This window comes from Oncorhynchus keta, chromosome 18 (assembly GCF_023373465.1).
Source record: "Oncorhynchus keta strain PuntledgeMale-10-30-2019 chromosome 18, Oket_V2, whole genome shotgun sequence".
NCBI lineage: Eukaryota > Metazoa > Chordata > Actinopteri > Salmoniformes > Salmonidae > Oncorhynchus > Oncorhynchus keta.
Genome location: NC_068438.1, coordinates 26,368,494 through 26,392,885, shown reverse-complemented (window position 1 = coordinate 26,392,885; position 24,392 = coordinate 26,368,494). Strand labels below are relative to the sequence as shown.

The 24,392-nt window shown below is 44.1% G+C and overlaps 1 protein-coding gene across 1 annotated transcript in view; it reads right to left on the bottom strand.

Moving 5' to 3' along the window:
* Nucleotides 1-24,025, bottom strand: part of kcnj5 (potassium inwardly rectifying channel subfamily J member 5) — a 37,007-nt gene extending 12,982 nt beyond the window's left edge. The window contains exons 1-3 of the mRNA XM_035792391.2: nucleotides 23,652-24,025; nucleotides 11,966-12,048; nucleotides 1,354-2,227 (exon numbers count right to left, since the gene is read on the bottom strand). Coding sequence (XP_035648284.1) covers nucleotides 1,354-2,227; nucleotides 11,966-12,028 — 937 coding nt within the window. The 5' untranslated portion in view covers nucleotides 12,029-12,048; nucleotides 23,652-24,025. The remainder of the gene's footprint in view (nucleotides 1-1,353; nucleotides 2,228-11,965; nucleotides 12,049-23,651) is intronic.
* Nucleotides 24,026-24,392: the final 367 nt, after the last annotated feature.

Here is a 24,392-nt window from a genome sequence, read left to right as displayed (position 1 = left end):
TTCTCCTTTCTTTTTAAAAACATTAATATTTACTAGGAAGAAGAAAAATCATGACCCTACCGAATGAAGTATGTAAGTGACATGTATAATGCATTGTATTTAGATTAGTGCATTATAATCTGTCCTTGAACAAAGGCCGATACACAATGTGTAAGGCTTGCACATACAGTGTTTACCTGAGTGGACTAATTCACCATAGGAACATATTAGGAGCAAATAAGGAATTAGCAGTGGAGTGTGGCCAGGGCTGTACAAGTGTCGTCATTCCCTCTGCTACTGTGATAAATAAGTAGATTTCCTCATTCAATAATCAATACAAAGACTTCCAAGGCTACCAGGAAACTAGCTGGGGATCTCTTGAGTGCAAATAGTTCAAGTCTCTGGGATGCAACTCACTAGGCATGGGATAGTTTTTTTATAGTTTGAATTTAAATGTTTCAAAAAAAGTTGAATCTCCCTTTCCTTTCCTGGCTATTTTACAGATGTGTATAAAAAGGTGCTTCTGTGTTTTTGGTGGTAACATCCCAGAGAAGAGTATATGTTAGCCAGGCCAGTACTGTCTTCAACAACCTGTTTCTTTCATTAACGCAACACCTCTCCCTATACACAGACCAGCGTGGGAGGCTAACACTCCTTCCTTTAACAAACAAACATCTCAAAGAGGCCTCCCTGATGCACCAACATAGGGGAGATGCGGGCCTCAGTATGGATGTGGAAACATTTGCCTACCTGCAACAACCTTCCAAATAAAGACCCTGCCCACTGTTCATTTTTGGGTCATTTGTCTTTGTGGAAAATGACAGTTGGTCATGGTAACAGGAAATAACCTATGCTCTCAAAAAGCTATATTTTTAATTTTTAAATGGTCTCTTATGAAACTAGAACAGCCATATTTACCTGAGTTGGTAAATATATTTATTACTGTATATGCAGATCCAAACCATATGGTACCTTTAGAAATTGTGTTTGTCTGGGTTGTAAATTGTCTGGTTTGTTGAATGAAAGACATGACATTATCAATGAATATGAAGAACCACAATGGATTTACTGAACAGACAAGAGTTGAAATGGAACTGACCAAGGCCCTATTCAGAAACAACACTTAGCTGTCCCCTACCCCCAATGCACTAGTGTCGATACAAAATTATTGGTCAATTCCACCAACCCTATCAGAAGACAACGTGGCGCTACTACCATATTGCTACCATATTATATACCTATCTAATTGTTTCAGGTCTTCATGAGGGGTCTATGGGCTAGGTGTCCAATACACTAGTGAACTTCACTCAGGTGACCACTAACCTGGTGCCCTATACTCTGGTGACCTATTAGCCTTGGTTCAAGAGGACGTACCCGTAGCTTCGACCATGCCCTCCAGGATGACCACGATCTCAAACTCCTCCTTATCCATCTGTGCCTGGGACAGCTCCCAGAAGGGGCTCTTCTCGTTGATCTCGTGGGAGATTATGAGTGGGGAGACCAGGAAGAGCCGGTCGTCTCCTGTGTCGAAGCCGATGTTGATGTCCGTCTGGTTGAGAGGGATGAACTCCCCCTCCTTGGTCTGCTGTGAGCGGATAAGCTTGGCCCGGATGGAGGCCTCCACGATGTGAGAGTTGCGCAGGTCCCCGACTCTGAACATGAGACACAGCTTGTTGTCCCGCACAGAAATCACTGCCTTGTGGGAGAACATGAGCGTCTCAGCGCGGTTTTTGGGCTGGGAGATCTTCACGAACATGCAGCCCACCATCATGGCATTGACGATGGAGCCCAGGATGGCCTGGATCAGCAGCAGGATGATGCCCTCAGGGCACTTCTCTGTGATGACGCGGTAGCCGTAGCCAATGGTGGTCTCCGTCTCGATGGAGAAGAGGAAGGCCGAAACGAAGCTGTTGAGGTTCTCAACGCAAGGGGTCCAGCCCTCCTCGTCGCTGTGCCACAGGTCCCCTCGGATCAGGGCGATGATGTACCACAGCAGGCCGAAGAACAGCCAGTTGACCACGTACACCAGAGTGAAGATGAAGAGGCTGAAGCGCCAGCGCAGGTCGACCAGGGTGGTGAACAGGTCGCTAAGGTAACGGTAGGTCTCCTGCACGTTACCGTGGTGAACGTTGCACTTGCCGTCTTTCTGCACATAGCGTTGCCGGGGCTTCTTGACTGGGTCGGCGATGAGGTGGGTGTGCTCGGTGGAGATCTGGGCCTCCCGCATGTGTTTGGGAAGCTTTTGCACCTGGAGAGACAGAGAGGAAGAGAGACAGTTCCGCTGAGACGTTGGTCACAATATCATTGTTTTCAGTATTTGATGTGTGGAGCCACGAGTGACCTGTTCAGGAAAAACACTGGGCTCTCGTTACAATTTATCGCTTGAGGCCATTGTTTTTCCTGGTCAGGTCAAAAGGTCAGCAAAAATGTCTGCCTCTATTCATGTGCAATGTCCTCATATTACCCTTTTTGCTACCATGTGTGAAACATCCTCATATTACCATTCTTGCTAAAAATGTGTGAAATGTCTTCATATGTCTGTGTGAAATGTCTGTGTGGAATTTCCTCATATTGCCCTTGTTGCCACAATGTGTGAATTGCAGTGCTGTCACACTGTCATGTTATATGAGAAAATATATGAGAAAATACACATTCTCCCTTTTAAGTAATTGCTTTGACTTCATCCTCAACCGCCTTCAACTGCCACCCTCATTGGGGTACGTGATTCACATTTAATGGTGCTATACATTTGGGTAAGGTTTTTTTCTTGCCTGAGTAGCCTTGTTTCACTGGCAAAAATAAAATTAAACCATCTAGTGTTCAGCGAGATAACAACACAATGTCAAATACAGGTAGCCTAGTCAAATAATTAACATCCAATCACATTAACCGGAATTCCACTAACGGTCCATATGTAGCCAAACATAGCTTCTGCTCATGTTGGTATCTGTACTGATGGAGCAAAAGCCATGACAGGTAGACATAGTGGAGTGGTAACGCGCATGCAAGCAGTTGCTCCCGACGCCACTTGGGTACACTGAGGCTCTTGCTACCAAGGGAATGCTTGACAGCTTGAAAGACGTTTTGGACACTACAGTGAAAATGCTTTACTTTGATAAAGCAAGGCTCCTGAACTCTTGTGTATTTTCTGCACTATGCAATGATATGGGCAGCGACCATGTAACACTTTTACAACATATTGCACTGGTTATCAAGGGACAAAGTATTGACACGTTTCTTTGAATTGAGAGACCATAATTTTCACTTGTCTGACCGCTTGCATGATGGTGAGTTTCTCACATGACTGGCCTCTCTGGGTGATGTTTTTTCCACGCCTGAATGCTCTGAATCTAGGATGTGCGGGAAAAAATGAAGGCTATGATTAAGAAGTCGGAATGCTTCTCTGTCTACATTAACAAGGACAACACACAGGTCTTTCCATCATTGTATGATCTTTTTGTGCAAATGAACTTAAGCTTACGGACAATGTCAAATGTGATATAGCGAAGCACCTGAGTGAGTTGGGTGTGCAATTACGCAGGTACTTTCCCGAAACGAATGACACAAACAACTGGATTCGTTATCCCTTTCATGCCCTGCTTCCAGTCCACTTACAGATATCTGAACAAGAGAGCCTCATCGAAATTGCAACAAGCAGTTCTGTGAAAATGTAACTTAATCAGAAGCCACTGCCAGATTTCTGGATTGGGCTGCGCTCAGAGTATCCTGCTTGGCATATTGAGCTGTTAAGACACTGATGCCCTTTTCAACCACGTACCTATGTGAGAGTGGATTCTTGGCCCTCACTAGCATGAAAACTATACAACTCAACACTCTCCAATACAACTCAACATTGCAGAGTTATGTGCATCCTTTCAAGCACACCCTTCTCATTCATCTGTGGTGAGTTATTCACAATTTTCGATTAACAAATAAGGTTTTCTATATAAGATGGTTAAATAAAGCAAAATTATTGATTATTATCATATTATTATTTGTGCCCTAGTCTCATAAGAACTCTTTGTCACTTACCATGAGCAGGGTTGTGACAAAAACGTACACTCATTCTTATGTTTAATAAATGTATCGTGTAGTGTGTGTGTGGCAGGTTTACAATGATGGCAAAAAAAAAACTTTTGAGAGTGCGCTGACCATGGTGTTAGAGGGGTACACAGCTGGAGATTGAATGTTTGAAGGGGTATGGGACTATAAAAAGTTTGGGAACCGCTGCCCTGGCTAATTGAAGTGAAGGCTCCTGATACTGTAGCTGCACTGCTCCCATAACATTGTGTGAGAGAATGTCTCTCCAAGCACATGGTGCGTCATGACTGTGGGAGGGAGAAGAGAGAGAGACCACAAGGGTATGGGGCCTTCATTCCTCACTGTTGGCCCAGCTCCAGACAGGCGATCTGTTTCCACAGCTGCACCTCTCCTATACCTCACTCCCAATGGGACACTGGCAGGCCTAGATAGGAACATAGGAGGCTGCTAATCTAGTCTTTCTTTATAATAATAATAATAATAATATATGCCATTTAGCAGACGCTTTTATCCAAAGCGACTTACAGTCATTCAGATCCAGCACCAAAACTGAAATAATGGCTCCCGATGTTCAATTGAAGGAATTTAAATGAAAGACATGCCCTTGAAAATACATGCTATAGTACTGCAAATTATTTAAATATAGATCTGAATACTGTAAGCAGGTTTCCATTGACCCAGGTTTATTTGACAAAAGCCCAAAATAAATCAATTGTGATACTTAATGGAAATAGCAGCGATAGGAGGAACATTTTTATCCAATCGACAGGGGTCGAGCAATAACCTTTATATATTGCGACAAATTATGATGGAAAAAGGGGTTTTCGAATAAATGCCTGCCGAATAATTTTGAAAGTACACAGGGCATGTGATGTCAACAGGTACCACTCCACATTTAATTTGAAATGCCTACTGCCTATTAAATCTATCTTTGCAGGATCCTTGTCCTGACTTTCAAATATGGCTTATTTGCTTTGACTTTTGTGGTTGGTTGAATGCATGTTTCACCATTGAATTATTTCAGATCTACAGGTGTGCAAGTTTCACCATGGCACAGACCGCGGCGATACGTTGACACAATAATTATTAGAATATGGTAAATATGATTAAATTCTTGCATTCCATGCTGGCTTTTGTGGGCTACCTGAGACATGAAACCGATAAGTGGGAGGGCATACAGCCTGTCACCAATTTATTCATCGGCAATTTGCCTGAATAGGTCATGGAAATACATCAAGCACTTCATTTGTAATCAACACTGTAGATTATTTTTTAGCTGTGACGTCATTTTGGCCAGCTGTTTTTATTGACACAAGACAGTTAAATGGAAACGCACCATAGCAGACAATTGTCAAACCTATTTTCTATGAACATTTTATAAATGTCGACAAAAAAAATCACTGGACAAGTTAATGGAAACATAGCTACTGTTTGAAATTCTAGCTAGGGACTCTTCATTGTAGTTCTATAAACACACGCACATTAGGAGAGTATTCCATGTATCAGATGTTGCTTTATTGATATATTATACAGTAATGAAAGGTTTGACAATGAAGTGAAAGACAACACCTATTGATCAATACAGCAATTAGTCACTCAATGACATTGGGATCCTGTGACATGTGTTTGAGAGAAAATAGGGGTTACTTGAAAATGTAATGTTTTTAATTTTAGCCATTTTTCTACAGCAGCAATTTAATCATATAGCAACAGGAAATGTGAATTATTATGTGGATTAGAATGGACATTTTTGTGGGGGTTGCTATATTTTTAATAAATTTCAAAGTGGAAATTACAAACTTCAGAATCCTTTTTAAACCTTGACTACACTACACTACACTACACAGTTTACATTTCCTGCATTGCAAGTTATCCTCCAACAGGGTGAACAAATTAAGATCCTACATCTGTACCTGTACAGTCCTAAATCAAAGACAAATTCAAAAGAAAAAAAAAGAAATTCAAAAGAAATTCCTAATTGAGTGATTGATGAAGCCATCACAGACAGTCCTACAGTAGTGCAGCCAGCCCAGAGTCAATGACGTCCCCAGGGCAGATACTCCATATACAAATGAATTAGCAGTTGCTGTGTGCTGGTGTTTTTCCACAGTTGGTTTGCCTCACTACACTCAGGAAGAATAAATTAAATCGCCTCTGGAATAAAGACAAATAACCTGGACTATTTCACCATCCATTATCAGGACATGCGAGTCGTTTTCTCACAATCATCCTCTCTTTCCCTCTCCATGGTAGTGAGCTGAACCATCCATCATCTTCCGCAGACAGTCAGGCACACGCACATGATCACCCTTCTTATAGGAAACTCATGATCCACAATGTTTCCCCCTCGTCTCCTTATATGTTTCCCCCTCGTCCCCAGACACTTCCATCTTTCACCACCCCCTCTTTCTTTCCCTCTTCCTCGCTCTCTCTCTACCTCCCAGCAATGTCACACAGGACAATTGGGGGAGGGAGAGGAATGTGTGTATGTATGGAAAACATGTATCCAAAATGGCGTAACAGTGCAGACGTGTTTTGTTCGTCCTCTCGTGTACTTTTGTATTTTTTCATCTTTTTTTGTATATATTTCAACTCTTATTCTCGCTATACACCAAGTCACTTGGCTCTGTCATAACCTCACATGGTCTCTCCTATCATTGCTATGCAGACGACACACAATTAATCTTCTCCTTTCCCCCTTCTGATGACCAGGTGGCGAATCGCATCTCTGCATGTCTGGCAGACATATCAGTGTGGATGACGGATCACCACCTCAAGCTGAACCTCAGCAAGACGGAGCTCCTCTTCCTCCCGGGGAAGGACTGCCCGTTCCATGATCTCGCCATCACGGTTGACAACTCCATTGTGTCCTCCTCCCAGAGCGCTAAGAACCTTGGCGTGATCCTGGACAACACCCTGACGTTCTCAACTAACATCAAGGCGGTGTCCCGTTCCTGTAGGTTCATGCTCTACAACATCCGCAGAGTACGACCCTGCCTCACACAGGAAGCGGCGCAGGTCCTAATCCAGGCACTTGTCATCTCCCGTCTTGATTACTGCAACTCGCTGTTGGCTGGGCTCCCTGCCTGTGCCATTAAACCCCTACAACTCATCCAGAACGCCGCAGCCCGTCTGGTGTTCAACCTTCCCAAGTTCTCTCACGTCACCCCGCTCCTCCGCTCTCTCCACTGGCTTCCAGTTGAAGCTCGCATCCGCTACAAGACCATGGTGCTCGCCTACGGAGCTGTGAGGGGAACGGCACCTCAGTACCTCCAGGCTCTGATCAGGCCCTACACCCAAACAAGGGCACTGCGTTCATCCACCTCTGGCCTGCTCGCCTCCCTACCACTGAGGAAGTACAGTTCCCGCTCAGCCCAGTCAAAACTGTTCGCTGCTCTGGCCCCCAATGGTGGAACAAACTCCCTCACGACGCCAGGACAGCGGAGTCAATCACCACCTTCCGGAGACACCTGAAACCCCACCTCTTCAAGGAATACCTAGGATAGGGTAAGTAAGGGTAAGTAATCCTTCTCACCCCCCTTCCCCCAACAAGATTTAGATGCAAGTGGCTGTTCCACTGGTTGTCATAAGGTGTATGCACCAATTTGTAAGTCGCTCTGGATAAGAGCGTCTGCTAAATGACTTAAATGTAAATGTAAATGTAAATGTAAATGTATTTTCAATCTCTTCTCCATTTTAGTTCAATTATACCTTCCGGTAACCTGCCTCACCCAATGTGATACTGAACCGCTATTATCTGTCATTTTTAGACCTGATAGCAAGAACCCCTGACATCACAAGCTAACCAGCTAATTAACTGCAAGCTATTTAGTAATTGTTAGCCACTGCTAGCGACCTTTACCTTCTGCACAGGTACCAGCCCTTTTTTTTAAATATATATATTTTTTAGCCTGGATAATACTCGCCAGCCTACCAGTAACGGACTGTTTCTCCACTACAACACCGGATTCCTGCAGTAATCCCTGGTCCATTCTCCTCATCTTCACAGCTATGTAGCACCCACCAAGTTACCCAGTACCGAAGCTATCCCTGAGGCCCACCTCCCGGCCTACTCAGTTGTTCACCCGGACTCCACCCAAACACGGCTAGAACACTCTACTCCACCCGATCCTTGCCGTAAGCTCTGGACCTTGGCACCGGATCACCGCTGCTACCGAGTGGCTAAAGTGGCTAACGCCTCTGCCCCGAAGCTAGCACCAGTTAGCCGTGAGCCAGGCGCATCTGCCGGATAGAAAACTAAATTACTACAACTACAATACCTCTTTTGCCACCTGGCTTGGATCCTTAGTCGACACGGCGCCCGCTGCACCACCACGACAGGTCTGCTGACGAATACTCCATCCGCTGTGCCTTCAACCGGCCTCCATCGGAGCAAACGCTTCTACTAGCCCCGGGCTACTAACTTTAAACGCCGCGTCACCCGCGTGCTAGCGTAGTAACGACTACTCTGCGGCCTCCCTGTTCATCTATTGCTGCCAACTGGACCCTATGATCACTTGGCTACATAGCTGATGCCCGCTGGACTGCCCATTAATCATGGTACTCCATTCTGTTTATATATTTATTTTGTTTGTTTGTTTATCTCCGGCCCCAGCCGGAGAGGCTCTGAGTGTAGTTAACCGACTCTCAGCACATTCATCGCCATTTTACCTGTTGTTGTTTTTGCTGATTAGCTGTTGTTGTTGTCTTAGCTAGCTCTCCAAATCAACACCTGTGATTACTTTATGCCTCGCTGTATGTCTCTCTCATATGTCAATATGCCTTGTATACTGTTGTTTAGGTTAGTTGTCATTGTTTTAGTTTACAATGGAGCCCCTAATTCCACTCATTATACCTCTGATACCTCCTTTGTCCCACCTCCCACACATGCGATGATCTCACCCATTATAACCAGCTTATCCAGAGATACAACCTCTCTTATCATCACAAAACATTTTCCGTCAAGATAGACAGCCAAAGGGGGAGGAGTTGCAATCTACTGCAGAGAGAGCCTGCAAAGTTCTGTCATACTTTCCAGGTCTATACCCAAACAGTTTGAACTTCCAATTAAAAAAATGTACCTCTCCAGAGATAAGTCTCTCACTGTTGCCGCTTGCTATCGACCCCCCTCTGCTCCCAGCTGTGCCATGGACACCATTTGTGAATTGATCTCCCCCATCTAGTTTCAGTGTTCATTCGGTTAGGTGACCTAAACTGGGATATGCTTAACACCCCGGCAGTCCTACAATCTAAGCTTGATGCCCTCAATCTCACACAAATCATCAAGGAACCCACCAGGTACAACCCTAAATCTGTAAACATGGGCACCCTCATAGACATTATCCTGACCAACTTGCCCTCCAAATACACCTCCGCTGTTTTTTCAATCAGGATCTCAGCGATCACTGCCTCATTGCCTGTATCCGCTATGGGTCCGCGGTCAAACGACCCCTGCTCATCACTGTCAAACGCTCCCTAAAACACTTCTGCGAGCAGGTCTTCCTAATAGACCGGGTTTCCTGGAAGGATATTGACCTCATTCCGTCAGTCGAGGATGCCTGGTCATTCTTTAAAAGTAATTTCCTCACCATCTTAGATAAGCACGCTCCGTTCAAAAAATGCAGAACTAAGAACAGATATAGCCCTTGGTTCACTCCAGACCTGACTGCCCTTGACCAGCACAAAAACATCCTGTGGCGGACTGCCATAGCATCAAATAGTCCCCACAATATGCAACTGTTCAGGGAAGTCAGGAACCAATACACGCAGTCAGTCAGGAAAGCAAAGGCTAGCTTTTTCAAGCAGAAATTTGCATCCTGTAGCTCTAACTCCAAAACGTTTTGGGACACTGTAAAGTCCATGGAGAACAAGAGCATCTCCTCCCAGCTGCCCACTGCACTGAGGCTAGGTAACACAGTCACCACTGATATGTCCATGATAATCAAAAATTTCAATAAGCATTTCTCAACGGCTGGCCATGTCTTCCTCCTGGCTACTCCATCCCCCCCCCCCACAGCTACTCGCCCAAGCCTCCCCAGCTTCTCCTTCACCCATATCCAGACAGCAGATGTTCTGAAAGAACTGCAAAACCTGGACCAGTGCAAATCAGCTGGGCTAGACAATCTGGATCCTCTCTTTCTAAAACTATCCGCCGCCATTGTTGCAACCCCTATTACCAACCTGTTCAACCTCTCTTTCGTATCCCTAAAGATTGGAAATCTGCCGCAGTCATCCCCCTCTTCAAAGGGTGTGACACCCTAGACCCAAACTGTTACAGACCTATGTCCATCCTGCCCTGCCTATCTAAAGTCTTCGAAAGCCAAGTTAACAAACAGATCCCTGACCATTTCGAATCCCACCGTAGCTTCTCCACTGTGCAATCCGGCTTCCGAGCCGGTCACGGGTGTACCTCAGCCACGCTCAAGGTACTAAATGATATCATAACCGCCATCGATAAAAGACAGTACTGTGCAGCCGTCTTCATCGACCTGGCCAAGGCTTTCGACTCTGTCAATCACTGTATTCTTATCGGCAGACTCAATAGCCTTGGTTTTTCTGACGACTGCCTCGCCTGGTTCACCAACTACTTTGCAGACAGAGTTTAGTGTATCAAATCGGAGGCCATGTTGTCCGGACCTCTGGCGGTCTCTATGGGGGTACCACAGGGTTCAATTCTCGGGCCGACTCTTTTCTCTGTATATATCAATGATGTCGCTCTTGCTGCGGGCGATTCCCTGATCCACCTCTACGCAGACGATACCATTCTGTATACTTCTGGCCCTTCCTTGGACACTGTGCACTGTAGCGTCCAACTGCTCTTAAACGATAGTAAAACCAAATGCATGCTTTTCAACCGTTCGCTGCCTGCACCCGCCCGACTAGCATCACCACCCTGGACGGTTCCGACCTAGAATATGTGGACAACTATAAATACCTAGGTGTCTGGCTAGACAGTAAACTCTCCTTCCAGACTCATATTAAACATCTCCAATCCAAAATCAAATCTAAACTCGGCTTTCTATTTCACAACAAAGCATCCTTCTCTCACGCCGCCAAACTTACCCTAGTAAAACGGACTATTCTACACATCCTCGACTTCGGCGATGTCATCTACAAAATAGCTTCCAACACTCTACTCAGCAAACTGGATGCAGTCTATCACAGTGCCATCCGTTTTGTTACCAAATCACCTTATTCCACCCACCACTGTGACCAGTATGCTCTGGTCGGCTGGCCCTCGCTACATATTCGTCGCCAGACCCACTGGCTCCAGGACATCTATATGTCTATGCTAGGTAAATCTCAGTTCACTGGTCATGATAACAACACCCACCCGTAGCACACGTTCCAGCAGGTATATCTCACTGATCATCCCCAAAGCCAACACCTCATTTGGCTGCCTTTCCTTCCGGTTCTTTGCTGCCAGTGACTGGAACGAATTGCAAAAATCGCTGAAGTTGGAGACTTTCATTTCTCTCACCAACTTTAAACATCAACTATCTGAGCAGTTGACCGGTCACTGCAGCTGTACATAGTCCATCTGTAAATAGCACATCCAATCTACCTACCTCATCCCCATAATGTTTTTATTTTATTTACCTTTCTGCTCTTTTGCACACCAGTATCTCTACTTGCACATCATCATCTGCTCATTTATCACTCCAGTGTTAATCTGCTAAATTGTAATTATTCTCTCCTATGGCCTATTTATTGCCTACCTCCTCATGCCTTTCGCACACACTGTATATAGACTTTATTTTCTCTGCTGTGTCATTGACTTGTTTGTGTTATTGGCTTGTTTATTGTTTACTCCATGTGTAACTCTGTGTTGTTGTCTGTGTCACACTGCTTTGCTTTATCTTGGCCAGGTTGCAGTTGCAAATGAGAACTTGTTCTCAACTAGCCTACCTGGTTAAATAAAGGTGAAATAAATAAAAAATCTTACTGCTGTGGGTGTGACTCCTATCTCCATGTCGTGGTCCATGTGGACTCGAGAATCTCCTGCCATCCTCAGGTGGAGCTCAACACCTGTGGGGAGAGAGGGAGTTGGAGATTCAACTAGCTTTGAATATCCAATGAATTCAGCATTACACTTTCATTAATGCACAGAATTATGCATCAATCAAATCTCAACAATAGATTGTTTTTCACAACATATCCCCTAAGATCAATCAGGAAAAATCAAGGATTAGGAAAAATTCTGCATAGTCAATACTGCATTGACTGATAACCCTGAAAAAAAAGTTTTCTACACATATCATGTCAATCACTTGAACGAAATCAATACTAATATGCCAGTCATCTGTTTGAATAGGAGCCACTACTAACAGTGAGCCTGAATCTTAACAATGCATGCTCAGGTCTTCATTTTCATGTCAAATCTAGGCTACTGTTATGCTCCAACAACCATACTGGCATTCCATTAAGAATGCAAATCCAGTACATTACTTCATTCATTAGTTAATGCTACAGTTGGTGGCATGTGAGGACAGTGAAGTCAGTAGTGAGGACATTAGAACAGAGCCTCAGTTCATCATAATAAGACAGACCCTTTTCACCAACACAGACTGCTAATGTATGGATTAACTCTGGACTCACATGAGAAATTGGACTCACTCTGTTAGCTCATTTGTAATCTCTGAATGAAGCAGTCTCAGCTGTCAGTAGCTACCGTGTTCAACCTTTGTTATCCCCCCGAGGAGGAGAGGAGGAGAACACATCAGTGCCAGTACGCTGCCTGGGCTGAACACCAACCCAACTGTTAAAAGCCCTGATGCTGCACGGACAAGCTGACCACTACTTGAATCACAATGATCACCAGCCTGGACCCTTCACAATCTGTCCACAGCAGATTTTTATGTCTTCATTTCTTTGTTTAAACTTCCCATGTGCCCACAATAACAGCTCTTTCGCTGTTATCAAATGTGATTTGATGTAGTTTCGAAGACTTCTTTTCAAACAGTAAATGTGGTTTCTTTGTTTTTGTTTTAGGTCTATTGGTGTAATACATTGATCTAATGACAGACTGCAGTGTCTGTGCTCTGATTTTAATGTGCTAGAAATTGTATTTTTAAACATCAATTGCATACTCAAACCGACAGAGGGAAAAGAATTAATGAATAATATTTTTTGCCAATGGGATTAAATTACATACGGGAAGTCAGCACTACAGATATGAGATGGGGAGAGGGAAAGTCTATAGGGACTAATATTAGCTGCAATTTCACAACACCATTTCAGTTATATAAAAGTGGAACAACTGATAGGGTCACTGGTGTTTAAAAATAATCCAATATAGTGACAGAGTATGAACTATGTGTTCCATAATCACCAATCAGCAGAGGTGTGGACTCAAGGCACATGACTTGGAGTGAGACTCGAGTCACAAATTTGATGACTTAAGACTCGAAACTTGACATGGACTTGGAGCCTCAAGACTTGGGACTCGACTTTAACTGCCTAGAAGGCCAGCATCCTGGAATCGTCTCTTCACTGTTGACGTTGAGACTGGTGTTTTGCGGGTACTATTTAATGAAGCTGCCAGTTGAGGACTTGTGAGGCATCTAGGGTCACATGTGTAGACTTTACAGTGAAAGGCTTACTTACAAGCCCTTAACCAACAGTGCAGTTCAAGAAGAAGAAAATATTTACCAAGTAGGCTAAAATAAAAAGTAATAATAAAAAGTAACACAATACGAATAACAATAATGAGGCTATTACAGGGGGTACCAGTACCGAGTCAGTGTGCAGCGGTACGAGTAGCAGCAGTGTACAAGAGGGGGGTTCAATGTAAATTGTCCTGTGGCAATTTTTATGAACTGTTCAGCAGTCTGATGGCTTGGGGGTAGAAGCTGTCGAGGAGCCTTTTGATCCTAGACTTGGTGCTACGGTACCGCTTGCTGTGCGGCAGCAGAGAAAACAGTCTATAACTGGAGTCTCTGACAATTTTATGGGCTTTTCTCTGACACTGCCTCTTATATAGGTCATGGATGGCAGGAAGCATGGCCCCAGTGATGTACTGCACTACAGCCCCGTCAATGTTATTGAGGGCCTGTTTGGCCCGTCGATGCACTTATTGATGAAGCCAATGACTGAGGTGGTGTACTCCTCAATGCCATTGAATGATTCCCCAAACATATTCCAGTCTGTGCTAGCAAAACAGTCCTGTAGTGTAGCTTCCACGTCATCTGACCAGCTCCGTATTGAGCGAGTCACTTGTACTTCCTGCTTGAGCTTCTTCTTGAAGTCAGGAATCAGGAGGATATGATTGTGGTCAGATTTGCCAAATGGAGGGCGGGGGAGAGCTTTTTATGCATCTCTGTGTGTGGAGTAAATGTGGTCTAGGATTCTTTCCCTCCTGGTTGCACATGTGACATGCTGGTAAAAATTTGATAAAACTGATTTAAGTTTGCCTGCTCCCCGGCCACTAGGTGTGCCACGTCTGGGTAAGCATTTTCTTATGGCCTTATAGAGTTGGTTGAGAGCAGTCTTGGTGACAGCTTCGCTTTGTGGTGGTAAATAGACGGCTACGAATAATACAGATGAGAACTCTCTTGGTAGATAGTGTGGTCGACAACTTTTCTTAAGGTACTCTACCTCAGGTGAGCAATACCTCGAGACTTCTTTAATATTAGACATCGCGCACCAGCTGTTATTGACAAAAAGACACACACCCCCCACACCTCGTCTTACCAGACGTAGCGTCTCTGTTCTGCCGGTACATGGAAAATCCTGCTAGCTCTATATTATCCTTTTCTTCGTTCAGCCACATCTCAGTGAAACATAGGATGTTACAGTTTTTAATGTGCCTTTGGTAGGATAATCTTAATAATAGGTAATCAATTTTATTTTCTAACGATTTCACGTTAGCAAGGAGGATGGAGTTGGGAGTTTACTCGCTCGCCTCCGGCTTCTCAGAAGGATTCCCAATCTGCGTCCCCTTTTCCAGCGTCTTTTCTTTACGCAAAAGGCGTGGATCTGGGCCTGTTCCAGTGAAAGCAGGATATACTTCTCGTTGGACTCGTTAAAGGAAAAAGTTAAAGGAAAACATTTCTTCCAGTCCGTGGTGAGTGATAGCTTTTTTGATGTCCAGAAGTTATTTTCGGTCATAAGAGACGGTAGCAGCAACATTATGCACACAATAAGTTAAAACATTCTGAAAGTTTGGGTGGTTACTGGCTATATGTCTAAAGACAGATGTAATATCTCACTGCCTTCTGTATTGTGGGATGAAGATATATTCTGGTGAATTAATAACAGTATTTGTGAGGAAGAAACGGCCTACCTAGTTGACAAGCATTCTGCGGGCAGGCAGCCCTCCAAAGTGATAGTGTTTGGTGCAGACAGACCATGCTTTCCATCTGATCCTGCAACCTCCTGTGTACAGGTACTTAGGCCGTATGATTCTTCTTGCTTAGAGAAGTGACGGCATGATATCCCTACTTTGCAAACATGAATCACTTTCAGCTCAAAATGCAGGTGTAAAAAATAGTTTATTTCTGTATCTTAAGTTTAGAAAATGCATTGCCATTTCTGGCTGTATTGACAGGCTACATTTGCACAGCCATTGTGTGCGCATTCATGTGTGTGCGCGGGGCTCGCAAGCTTTGAGCCACTACTTTTTGGGGAATGGGGGTAAAAAACATTGAGAATCACTCAGCTAGCCAACATATTTCTGATTTGCTATACACCTATAGGATCGGGTGCAACACAAACATCAGATTGTAAGGAGAGCATTGCCATACATAAATATGCAGCTACAAAAAATATGTGATCAAGAATATCAACTGTTTACTTTGCAAACTCACCAGCAATGGACCCTCAACCAACAATTACTAGCATAGGTCTACTGGTCTTTAGGTACAGTATTTCAAAATTGCTTGAAATGCATCATTTACTTATGAGGCTTGCATTTATAATTTGTTGTTAAAATGAATTATTACATAATTAAAATATGTTATAGACAAAATAATGAAAAGTGCTGTCTGGTAGCTTCAATAAATAGACAACTCATTGCATGTATAGCTTATTTCTTATACTTGAGACTTGCCTTGAAAAAATGTATGATTTGACTCGACTTGCTCTTAGAATGCACGACTTGGACTTGACTCGAGATTCGACCCATTCTACTTGGGACTCGACTTGAGACTCAAACCTTGTGACTCGAATAGTAGTGTATTGATTCCACCTCTGCCAATCAGAAAGCAATCACCAGATTGCTTCTATCTGAGAATAACAACACCATCTGATTTGTCTCTGTCGTCATGCTCTGACATTGCTCCATTTTGATCAGTGATAGTTGCAAGACAAGGCATCATGGAGAGGAAATGCAAAGTGGGTTGGAGGAGCGAGGGCCCACGTCACACATGAGATCCACACAGGAATACAGTGTTGACATAGACGGGTCTAAAGCAAAGGGCAGAGCGACGTGACAGGCAGACAGACAGACAGACAGACAGACAGACAGACAGACAGACAGACAGACAGACAGACAGACAGACAGACAGACAGACAGACAGACAGACAGACAGACAGACAGACAGACAGACAGACAGACAGACAGACATACAGACATACATACATACATACATACATACATACATACATACATACATACATACATACATACATACATACATACATACATACAAACAAACAAACAAACAAACAAACAAACAAACAAACAAGACACACAAGGCCCAGAATAGTGAATGCGTTATAGTGTCGCCAGGTCCTGCTTTCCAAGTCAGTTCAGGATTATGTCGTGTCTTTGGCTATGCCGGATTAAGTGATATGACATGCTATTCTATAAAATAATTTCTCCGTAATTAATATTACCTGATTGAGCTAATCATGTAAATGTAATTAACTAGAGAGTCGGGGCACCATGAAATAATATTTATAGAGCTGTTATCTTCTGAATAAACTCTTAAAGACCTAGTAGCAGTCAATATTAATCGTCACCTTAATTCAGTCTCATCTGAAAGTTTTACATTCTTGGTTATCTGCACGAACCCTGGCTAACAAGTTGAATCAGCAATACAAAATTGGGTTTATTTATTTATTTACTAAATACCTAACTAATCACACATACACATAATTAATCATAACTTGATTACAAATTACGTCATAAAGGAAAACGTCCCTGGCGGGCGGAACAGCTATGACAGCTTGTTACACAAAAGGGTCTGGGTTTGAGTGAAAGAGCGGGAAGACTGAGGAACAATGGGCGAAGCTGTGCTATCGTAAATACAGCATCTTGTGCATTCTAAATTACAGCCAATTTGGAAAAGAAAAATGCAATAAATATTTACTCTGAGCTGCGCTTCAGTAGGTTGGTGGTAGATGGAAGGCTGTGTTGCCAAACCGAGTCCTTTGTCCTTTGAAGAATGTCTCTGGTTGTCAATTGGATACGTTGTAGTAACGGCGTTGTGTGGTAGACGGGATACGCTGTCTGTTCCTTCCTAACCTGCGTTTGCAGCTGCTGTTGCTAACTCAACGGCAAGGAGGTATCACTTCTGTAGTGAATAAGAGTTCAAAGTTCATACCATTTGCAACCAAAGCTCACGCTGATGTTGGCTTCATTCTGTAGCTATTATCTGAACCATTCTGACATCGGACCGTCGTCCTCACATCCCCGGAACAGGAGTTTACATGGTGGTCAAGGCTTTATATAGGAAGGGAGAGGAGGGCGTGTTTGAAAAGTTTTATAGCCCATGTCCCTTCACAGGGGCAGGCCACTGATTGGGCAGAGACCTACCTTATGAAAACCCAAATCTCACATTTTAGAAACTAAAATCACATTTTATCCCATCACGAATAATTTCATATTCAAACATTTATATTGAATAACAATTCCATGTGAATCCGATAACTCTGATGTGTAGACTTTCCACTGTAGAGTTTATGTCATCTTATCATTCATGAGAATGTCTCAGATGACAACCGAGCTGACATCATATTCATTAAATACCACCGCATATGTTCAATTGTTCGGATTACCAGAATATAGTTCATTTCCCCCACCTTCTGATGTTCCTACAATCTCTATGTTAACCAAGGGTTTTGCAAATGTAACAGAGAGGAAAAAGGGGGGAAGAGGTATTTATGACTGTCATAAACCTACGCCCAGGCCAACGTCATGACACTTTCATGCATTAAACATCTCCCCAGTGACTGGTGAACCCAGGACCTGTGTGCATACTCTGCCTGTATTTGATTGCTGCTCTGCTCTCGCTGGAGACTCACCAGCAGTTGTGCAAACACAGATTCCAGCTCAGCATTTTATCTTTAAGAGGGTAACAAGCATTCATCTTGTTACTTGGAGAGCGACAGGATGCTTTGGGTGAATTGGGTTTAGGCTCTGATAGAGTGAGTGCTCATCTGTTGGTGGCAGAGAAGTAAACCTGCAGTTGTGCTTGTTCTCTCTCTCTCTCTCTCTCTCTCTCTCTCTCTCTCTCTCTCTCTCTCTCTCTCTCTCTCTCTCTCTCTCTCTCTCTCTCTCTCTCTCTCTCTCTAGCAGCTGTTTCAGGCTGCTGTAATGTTTCCACCTGTACACTTTCACATGATGTTTTTTGAGGACAGTCCAAGTCTTTGTTTGAGTTACACAAACAGCTATTGTAAGGTTTAATTATCTTCATTAGAGGCTCTTTAAAATGTTGTCGATGTCAGCCCTCTGTGCAGTTAGGAAATGTGAGGGCTAGTTGTGAGGAGTTAGGTGGCCAGGACAAGGTTTGTATCAATATGAAATACTGCTCCAATAACACGGCGTCGGCCAACAGAGTTAACTGGCCTCTGGAGGACCGTAATAAAGAGGACTTAGACTAGCCCCTAGTCATTACTCTGCATGAGAAGACAAAAAACTTGATCAACAAGATAACTGGGTTTGGAGCACTTCATTTTCTCGATTAGCTTACATAATTTGAAGGTAATCAAAGCTCTTTAAAAGAGCAAATTTGGGGACTCAATCAAACACATTTCCTGTCTGAAAATATCCATGAGACGTGCATGTTTTGCAAATGGTTACAAGCTAGATCTCTGAACAAGCTACAGTATACCACACTACTGTCCATTCCTCAGAGAATGATGAGTGCAGTGAGAAACTGCTAATTCTGCAGTAACCCTTTGGTTTACAATACAAATTCTGCTATTTGGGGGCACTGATCCATATATTCTGAGGTCATACAGAAGCTTTCTATTTTCCACAGGAAATTCAATTCTGAGGAGTCATCAAAACAAAGCATAGGTCTGACAGAGGCGAGGAAAGAGAGAGAGAGAGCTGAGTCTTCAATAATATCTGCAATGGGAGGATCTGCACAATCAGTGCAGAAGATATATATCTTCTCTAGTGGAATAAGATGCTCCAATGTCTCTGTCATTTCTGTAGCCCAGCATTGGGAGCCTACTGGAACTTCCCCTCCCCTCCCCTGCTCCTCTCTCACCCTCCCCTGCTTCCCTCTTCCCAGAGCCAACTCTCAGCAGCAGCATCATGGTTACCAGGCTCTCATTCATGAGTTAGTCACAGACTAATGCCTCGATCACACCAAGAGCATCATTGCGCAAAATGGTACGCAGCATAATCTTGATATGTGTGCAACAAAAGTTCAACATTCCCCCTCTGCTACCATTTCTGTCAAGCCGTCTACACATACAGTTTGATGCATACGTTTGATCATTCCAACGTATGCACCACACAGAACGCACTGCAACTGCCTCTGCAACGCAATGCTGCAAGGCAAACAAAGTGTTCCATTGGAAATTAATGTATTTCTGGTGTGCCAAAATGTAAGGACACTGTGTGATTGAGGCATAAGACAAGAGGCTCACAGTGCAGCTCTTCATCCCTATCTTTGCTCACTTATGACACTTTGAGGTCTGTCAGGGCAAATGACTAAAAATGTCTCCAAAGCCTATGGATGCCAGCCAGCTTGGCTTCAGGCCCAGACTCATTTTTCCCCTCCTCATGGCTGATAGCCGGCCTTGAGCATATACAGTATAGTACTTGTATCATCTCTCACGGATCACCTTCTCCTGAGCAATGGACACCGTCTCAGCTAGACGTCCTGCCCACACTGGAGACTATTAGTCTAATGAAATGTCAACGGACCAAAAAACTAAACACCACACAGCCACAGCCAGGAATAACTGCTGCTTACTCGAATATCGTCCTCTCGCGCCCCTGTGCCAAGGGTACGTGTATTTATAAGTGATGCCCCAAACTCCCCAACACTGTTGAGTGATGCTAGACGGACTGAGCACCAGGCCAAGCCAACAACACCCAGTCCACTGGACCAGAGTAGTCCTATAGGACATGAATGTGGCAGGAGCGGAGGATGGGGGTTAAGGAGAGGACAGGAGCTCCAACACCCTGCAACACCATGTCCCGTATTTATCAGGTGGCTCGTCAGCCTCCTATCGTGATTTACGGGCCAGAGCCCACATTCACAGGAGTGAGAGAGTGACTGGTGGATGGACAAGAGGAGGTAGAAAGCAGGAGAGGAAGAGAGGAGGGGGTGCTGAGCGCATGCAGAAAGAGCCAAAGGTCACACGGACCTAATTAGAATTCTTGCGGCACCTCGCTCTGTCCCTGCACCAGTCCTTTGAGGAGGCCGCTCCTTCTCTCCACCACATACCATGTCAGAACATCCATGGTGTCACCCAATAAGCCTTGAGCCCGTTATGCTGAACATAAAACTACTCACCCTGGGTGATGGATGCTCACACTTGGCTCCATAGATAGATGTGTACGCAAAGGAAAATCCGTCTGGAGATGGTTAAGTAAACATGATGTTAATTTATTTCACCTAATGATAGTAAGGGTTCTAATTATGATTCTCCAGGATAGACACCACTACTGCTTCAAATTATAGAACAAATAATACATGAATATTGCATATGAAAGGGTTCTACTAACCTAACATATGGAATTGTTTTAAGACGGTCATACCGTGGATCATTTAACTATTTTAATTCAAATTTTGGGATTTAAAAAAATGTATTAAAAAACATATTTATATTGGCTTTTACTACTGTAGCCCATTGAAACACATTGAATAACACATTCATTAATGGCAAAAAAAGAAATTAACATACATATATTGAACGCATTTAATGAGAGCTTAAAAGGTGTGCAACGTGAAAATACTGTCTCATTTACATTGTGTCATTGATTGACAAGACCGACCCAGAGATAGAATATCCAATGTCAAACCAATTTTGCTACTGTTGCACACCAGCCAGCTGAAGGCAATTGGCAAAAATAATTTGGCTAACTCTTCCCACCTGCAAACACACAGGAGATACCCACATCAAACCACACCACGAAACCAACTCACTTTTGAATTCAGTCATGGCCTCTAGCATTTGTTAACGAACCAAATCTAAAACTAGGCCAAATCAGGAAGTTCAGCCGCCCTTTAAACAATGGAGCTCCAGTCCGTATGACCTGCAGCATCTTAATCCCCATAATGCCCTTCATGATAAAGGACATCACTGCTTTTGCAAGGAGCTCTGTCTCTAAAACCTCAATGTCATCCCACATTGTTCTCCAGTCGGTGACACTGGACAGATTAGAGCATGGCCAAGTATCACTCTCCTCCCACTTCCACCTCCACCTCGGTAACGGCCAATTAACCTGGACAAGAAATGCTCTCCCATTCTGCCTAGCTGAGTGGCTTTACAGGGCTGCATTAGCCTTCTTTTCAAATCATACAGACACACAGTTTCCATAGCACTTAATACAAAGAATTGTTCACGCTTGGCTAAGCTCCTGACACAGATGCATTGCTGCAATACAAGCGGGGATGGGCTGATTTTTATCACAGCCATGCCTACCACCTTACCCAGAGACCCGGTTTTCACAAAATAAATTCACACAATTAATTATTCAAACACACAGTAATCTCATCTCAATGTCTCATTAGATTTGGGCTAGCGTTCTGGGCTGAATCAAACCTCAGTCCACAACATGAGAGAGACTGAGTTGGTTTCAGTGGTTGACTGAGGTGATGCACAGAGGCTGGCTGATAATTATGACTTTACAAAAGGAGTTACAGCATAACTCTAATGCAGTTTACAAGGTCAAAGGGTCATCCATCAAAATCACTTAGGGTGCTACAACTTTCACCCCGCGCAACAATCAAAATGGCTGCACCATTTCATCAATGGTTCATGTCAGATTGAAGTGATACCTATACCAATGGACTGGTTACACACGCACACACACACACACACACACACACGCACGCACGCACGCACGCACGCACGCACGCACGCACGCACGCACGCACGCACGCACACACGCACACACACACACACACACACACACACACACACACACACACACACACACACACACACACACACACACACATACACATACACATACACATACACATACACACACATACACAAAATTAATCAAAAGGTTAAGAAGGTGAGCATAGAATAAAATATGTGCTATATACTACTGTTCTGCACCATCCTTCTCCTATAGCATTTCCCTGTTAGCACTACCTTTACACTGCTCAATGGGAAATGTTTGAAAAAATAATGATCACATACTGAACACTTTTAAACCACCTCTTCATTCCCTGCTGAGGACATTCCCAGGAACATTGCGTTGGAAAAACATGCCCGTTGGACATGGCCACAGACCCCATTGTCATGAAAGTTTTACAGGGAAAACTCAAGATATTTTGTGCAGAGTGCACTCAACCAGGACAGCCTAAAAGAGCAGACAATAGCACATCACAGCCCTGAAACTAGCCTCTCTAATCCCCAGCTCAGAGAGGACTGAGTGCTCCAACGGAATCAATGCAAATGATTTGCTCTAAATTCTTTACTAGTCTCCGATATTCCAGCGAAAAGCTACTGCAGACAGATAATGGCCTCTCTCTCTCTCTCTCTCTCTCTCTCTCTCTCTCTCTCTCTCTCTCTCTCTCTCTCTCTCTCTCTCTCTCTCTCTCTCTCTCTCTCTCTCTCTCTCTCTCTCTCTCTCTCTCTCTCTCTCTCTCTCTCACCACCTTCTTTCATTGAATGTGTGGAATCGAAAACACAACAAAACACACAGTGCTGTGTGTAAAACCCCCACACTGTTGGCTGCTGCACTTGTAAAACTCCTGCATTCCACTATTGGAGAATTTAAGCATCCTCTAGCATCAGGCAACTAGGCAGTAGCCTCAGCAGCATCTCACAGTGGTCTGACAGGGCTGGAAACCCATTGTTTTTTGATTACCTAGCCCTCAGAATGAGAGCAAACAAATGCACTGCAGTGACATTAGTGATATAGAACACAAGCAGGCTGTGATGGAAAAGAGGTCGCAGGCAGTGCAGGCTGGAGGTATCTGAGGTTTCTCTCTCTTAGGGAGCATAGCAACCATACTATATGGTTTTAATTCACGTACACACTTTGATCTGACACGCGGCTAAATGGACGATGGCGAGGTGATGAATTACGGAATGTAATGACAGCATGGCATCGCATTCAAAGGCAGATCGAACAGCTCAGCTGCAGCCCAAGTGTACCCTATAACCACAGCGTTAGGCTTGCATCAGAGCTATACTTTCTCTCCCTCCTTCTCTTTGCTCCGGTCGTGTCTCCCTACTTTTTCTCAGTCTAGCATGAGTCTTACCTTCAGGTGGCCACAGGAGCAGCTGGCAGGCTCCCGTCGAGGCATTTCACGGCTCGAGGCATTTCACGGCTGCTACTCTCCCATGGACTCCCCTCTCCTTCCCTTGCTTTGTTCAGCAGCCCTCCTGTCTCCCAGCTCTTCTCTTCTCCTTTTCACCGCTCTAGTCCTATATGCTTGAGTGTGTGAGTGTTTCCTCCCCCGACCACCCCCCCTCACCCTCTTGCTCTTCTCTTACTTCCTCACCCTCCTCTTACTTCCACGCAGAGCTCTTGTCTCTTAGGATTTATCCTTTACGTGTGTGTGTGTGTGTCTGTGCCACATGGCACGTTTCACTCTGCAGTCAAAGAGGAATGAGCTGGGAAGAGAAGAACACTGTGAGAGGCAGAGAATAGAGAGGTACCTAGTCAGTTGTCCAACTGAATGTATTCAACTGAAATGTGTCTTGCGCATTTAACCCAACTCCTCTGAATCAGAGAGGTGTGGGGGGCTGCCTTAATCAAAATCCATGGCGCCCAGAGAACAGTTGGTTAACTGCATTGCTCAGGGGCAGAACGACAGATTTTTACCATGTCAGCTTCAGGGATTGGATCCAGCAACCTTCTGATTACTGGTCCAATGCTCTAGCCACTTGCCGCCCAGTGAGTATAGAGAGAGAGAGAGTATAGGGAGAGAAAGAGAGAGAGTGAGTGAGGTAGAGAGAGTATAGGGAGAGAGAGAGAGAGTGAGGTAGAGAGAGAGCGA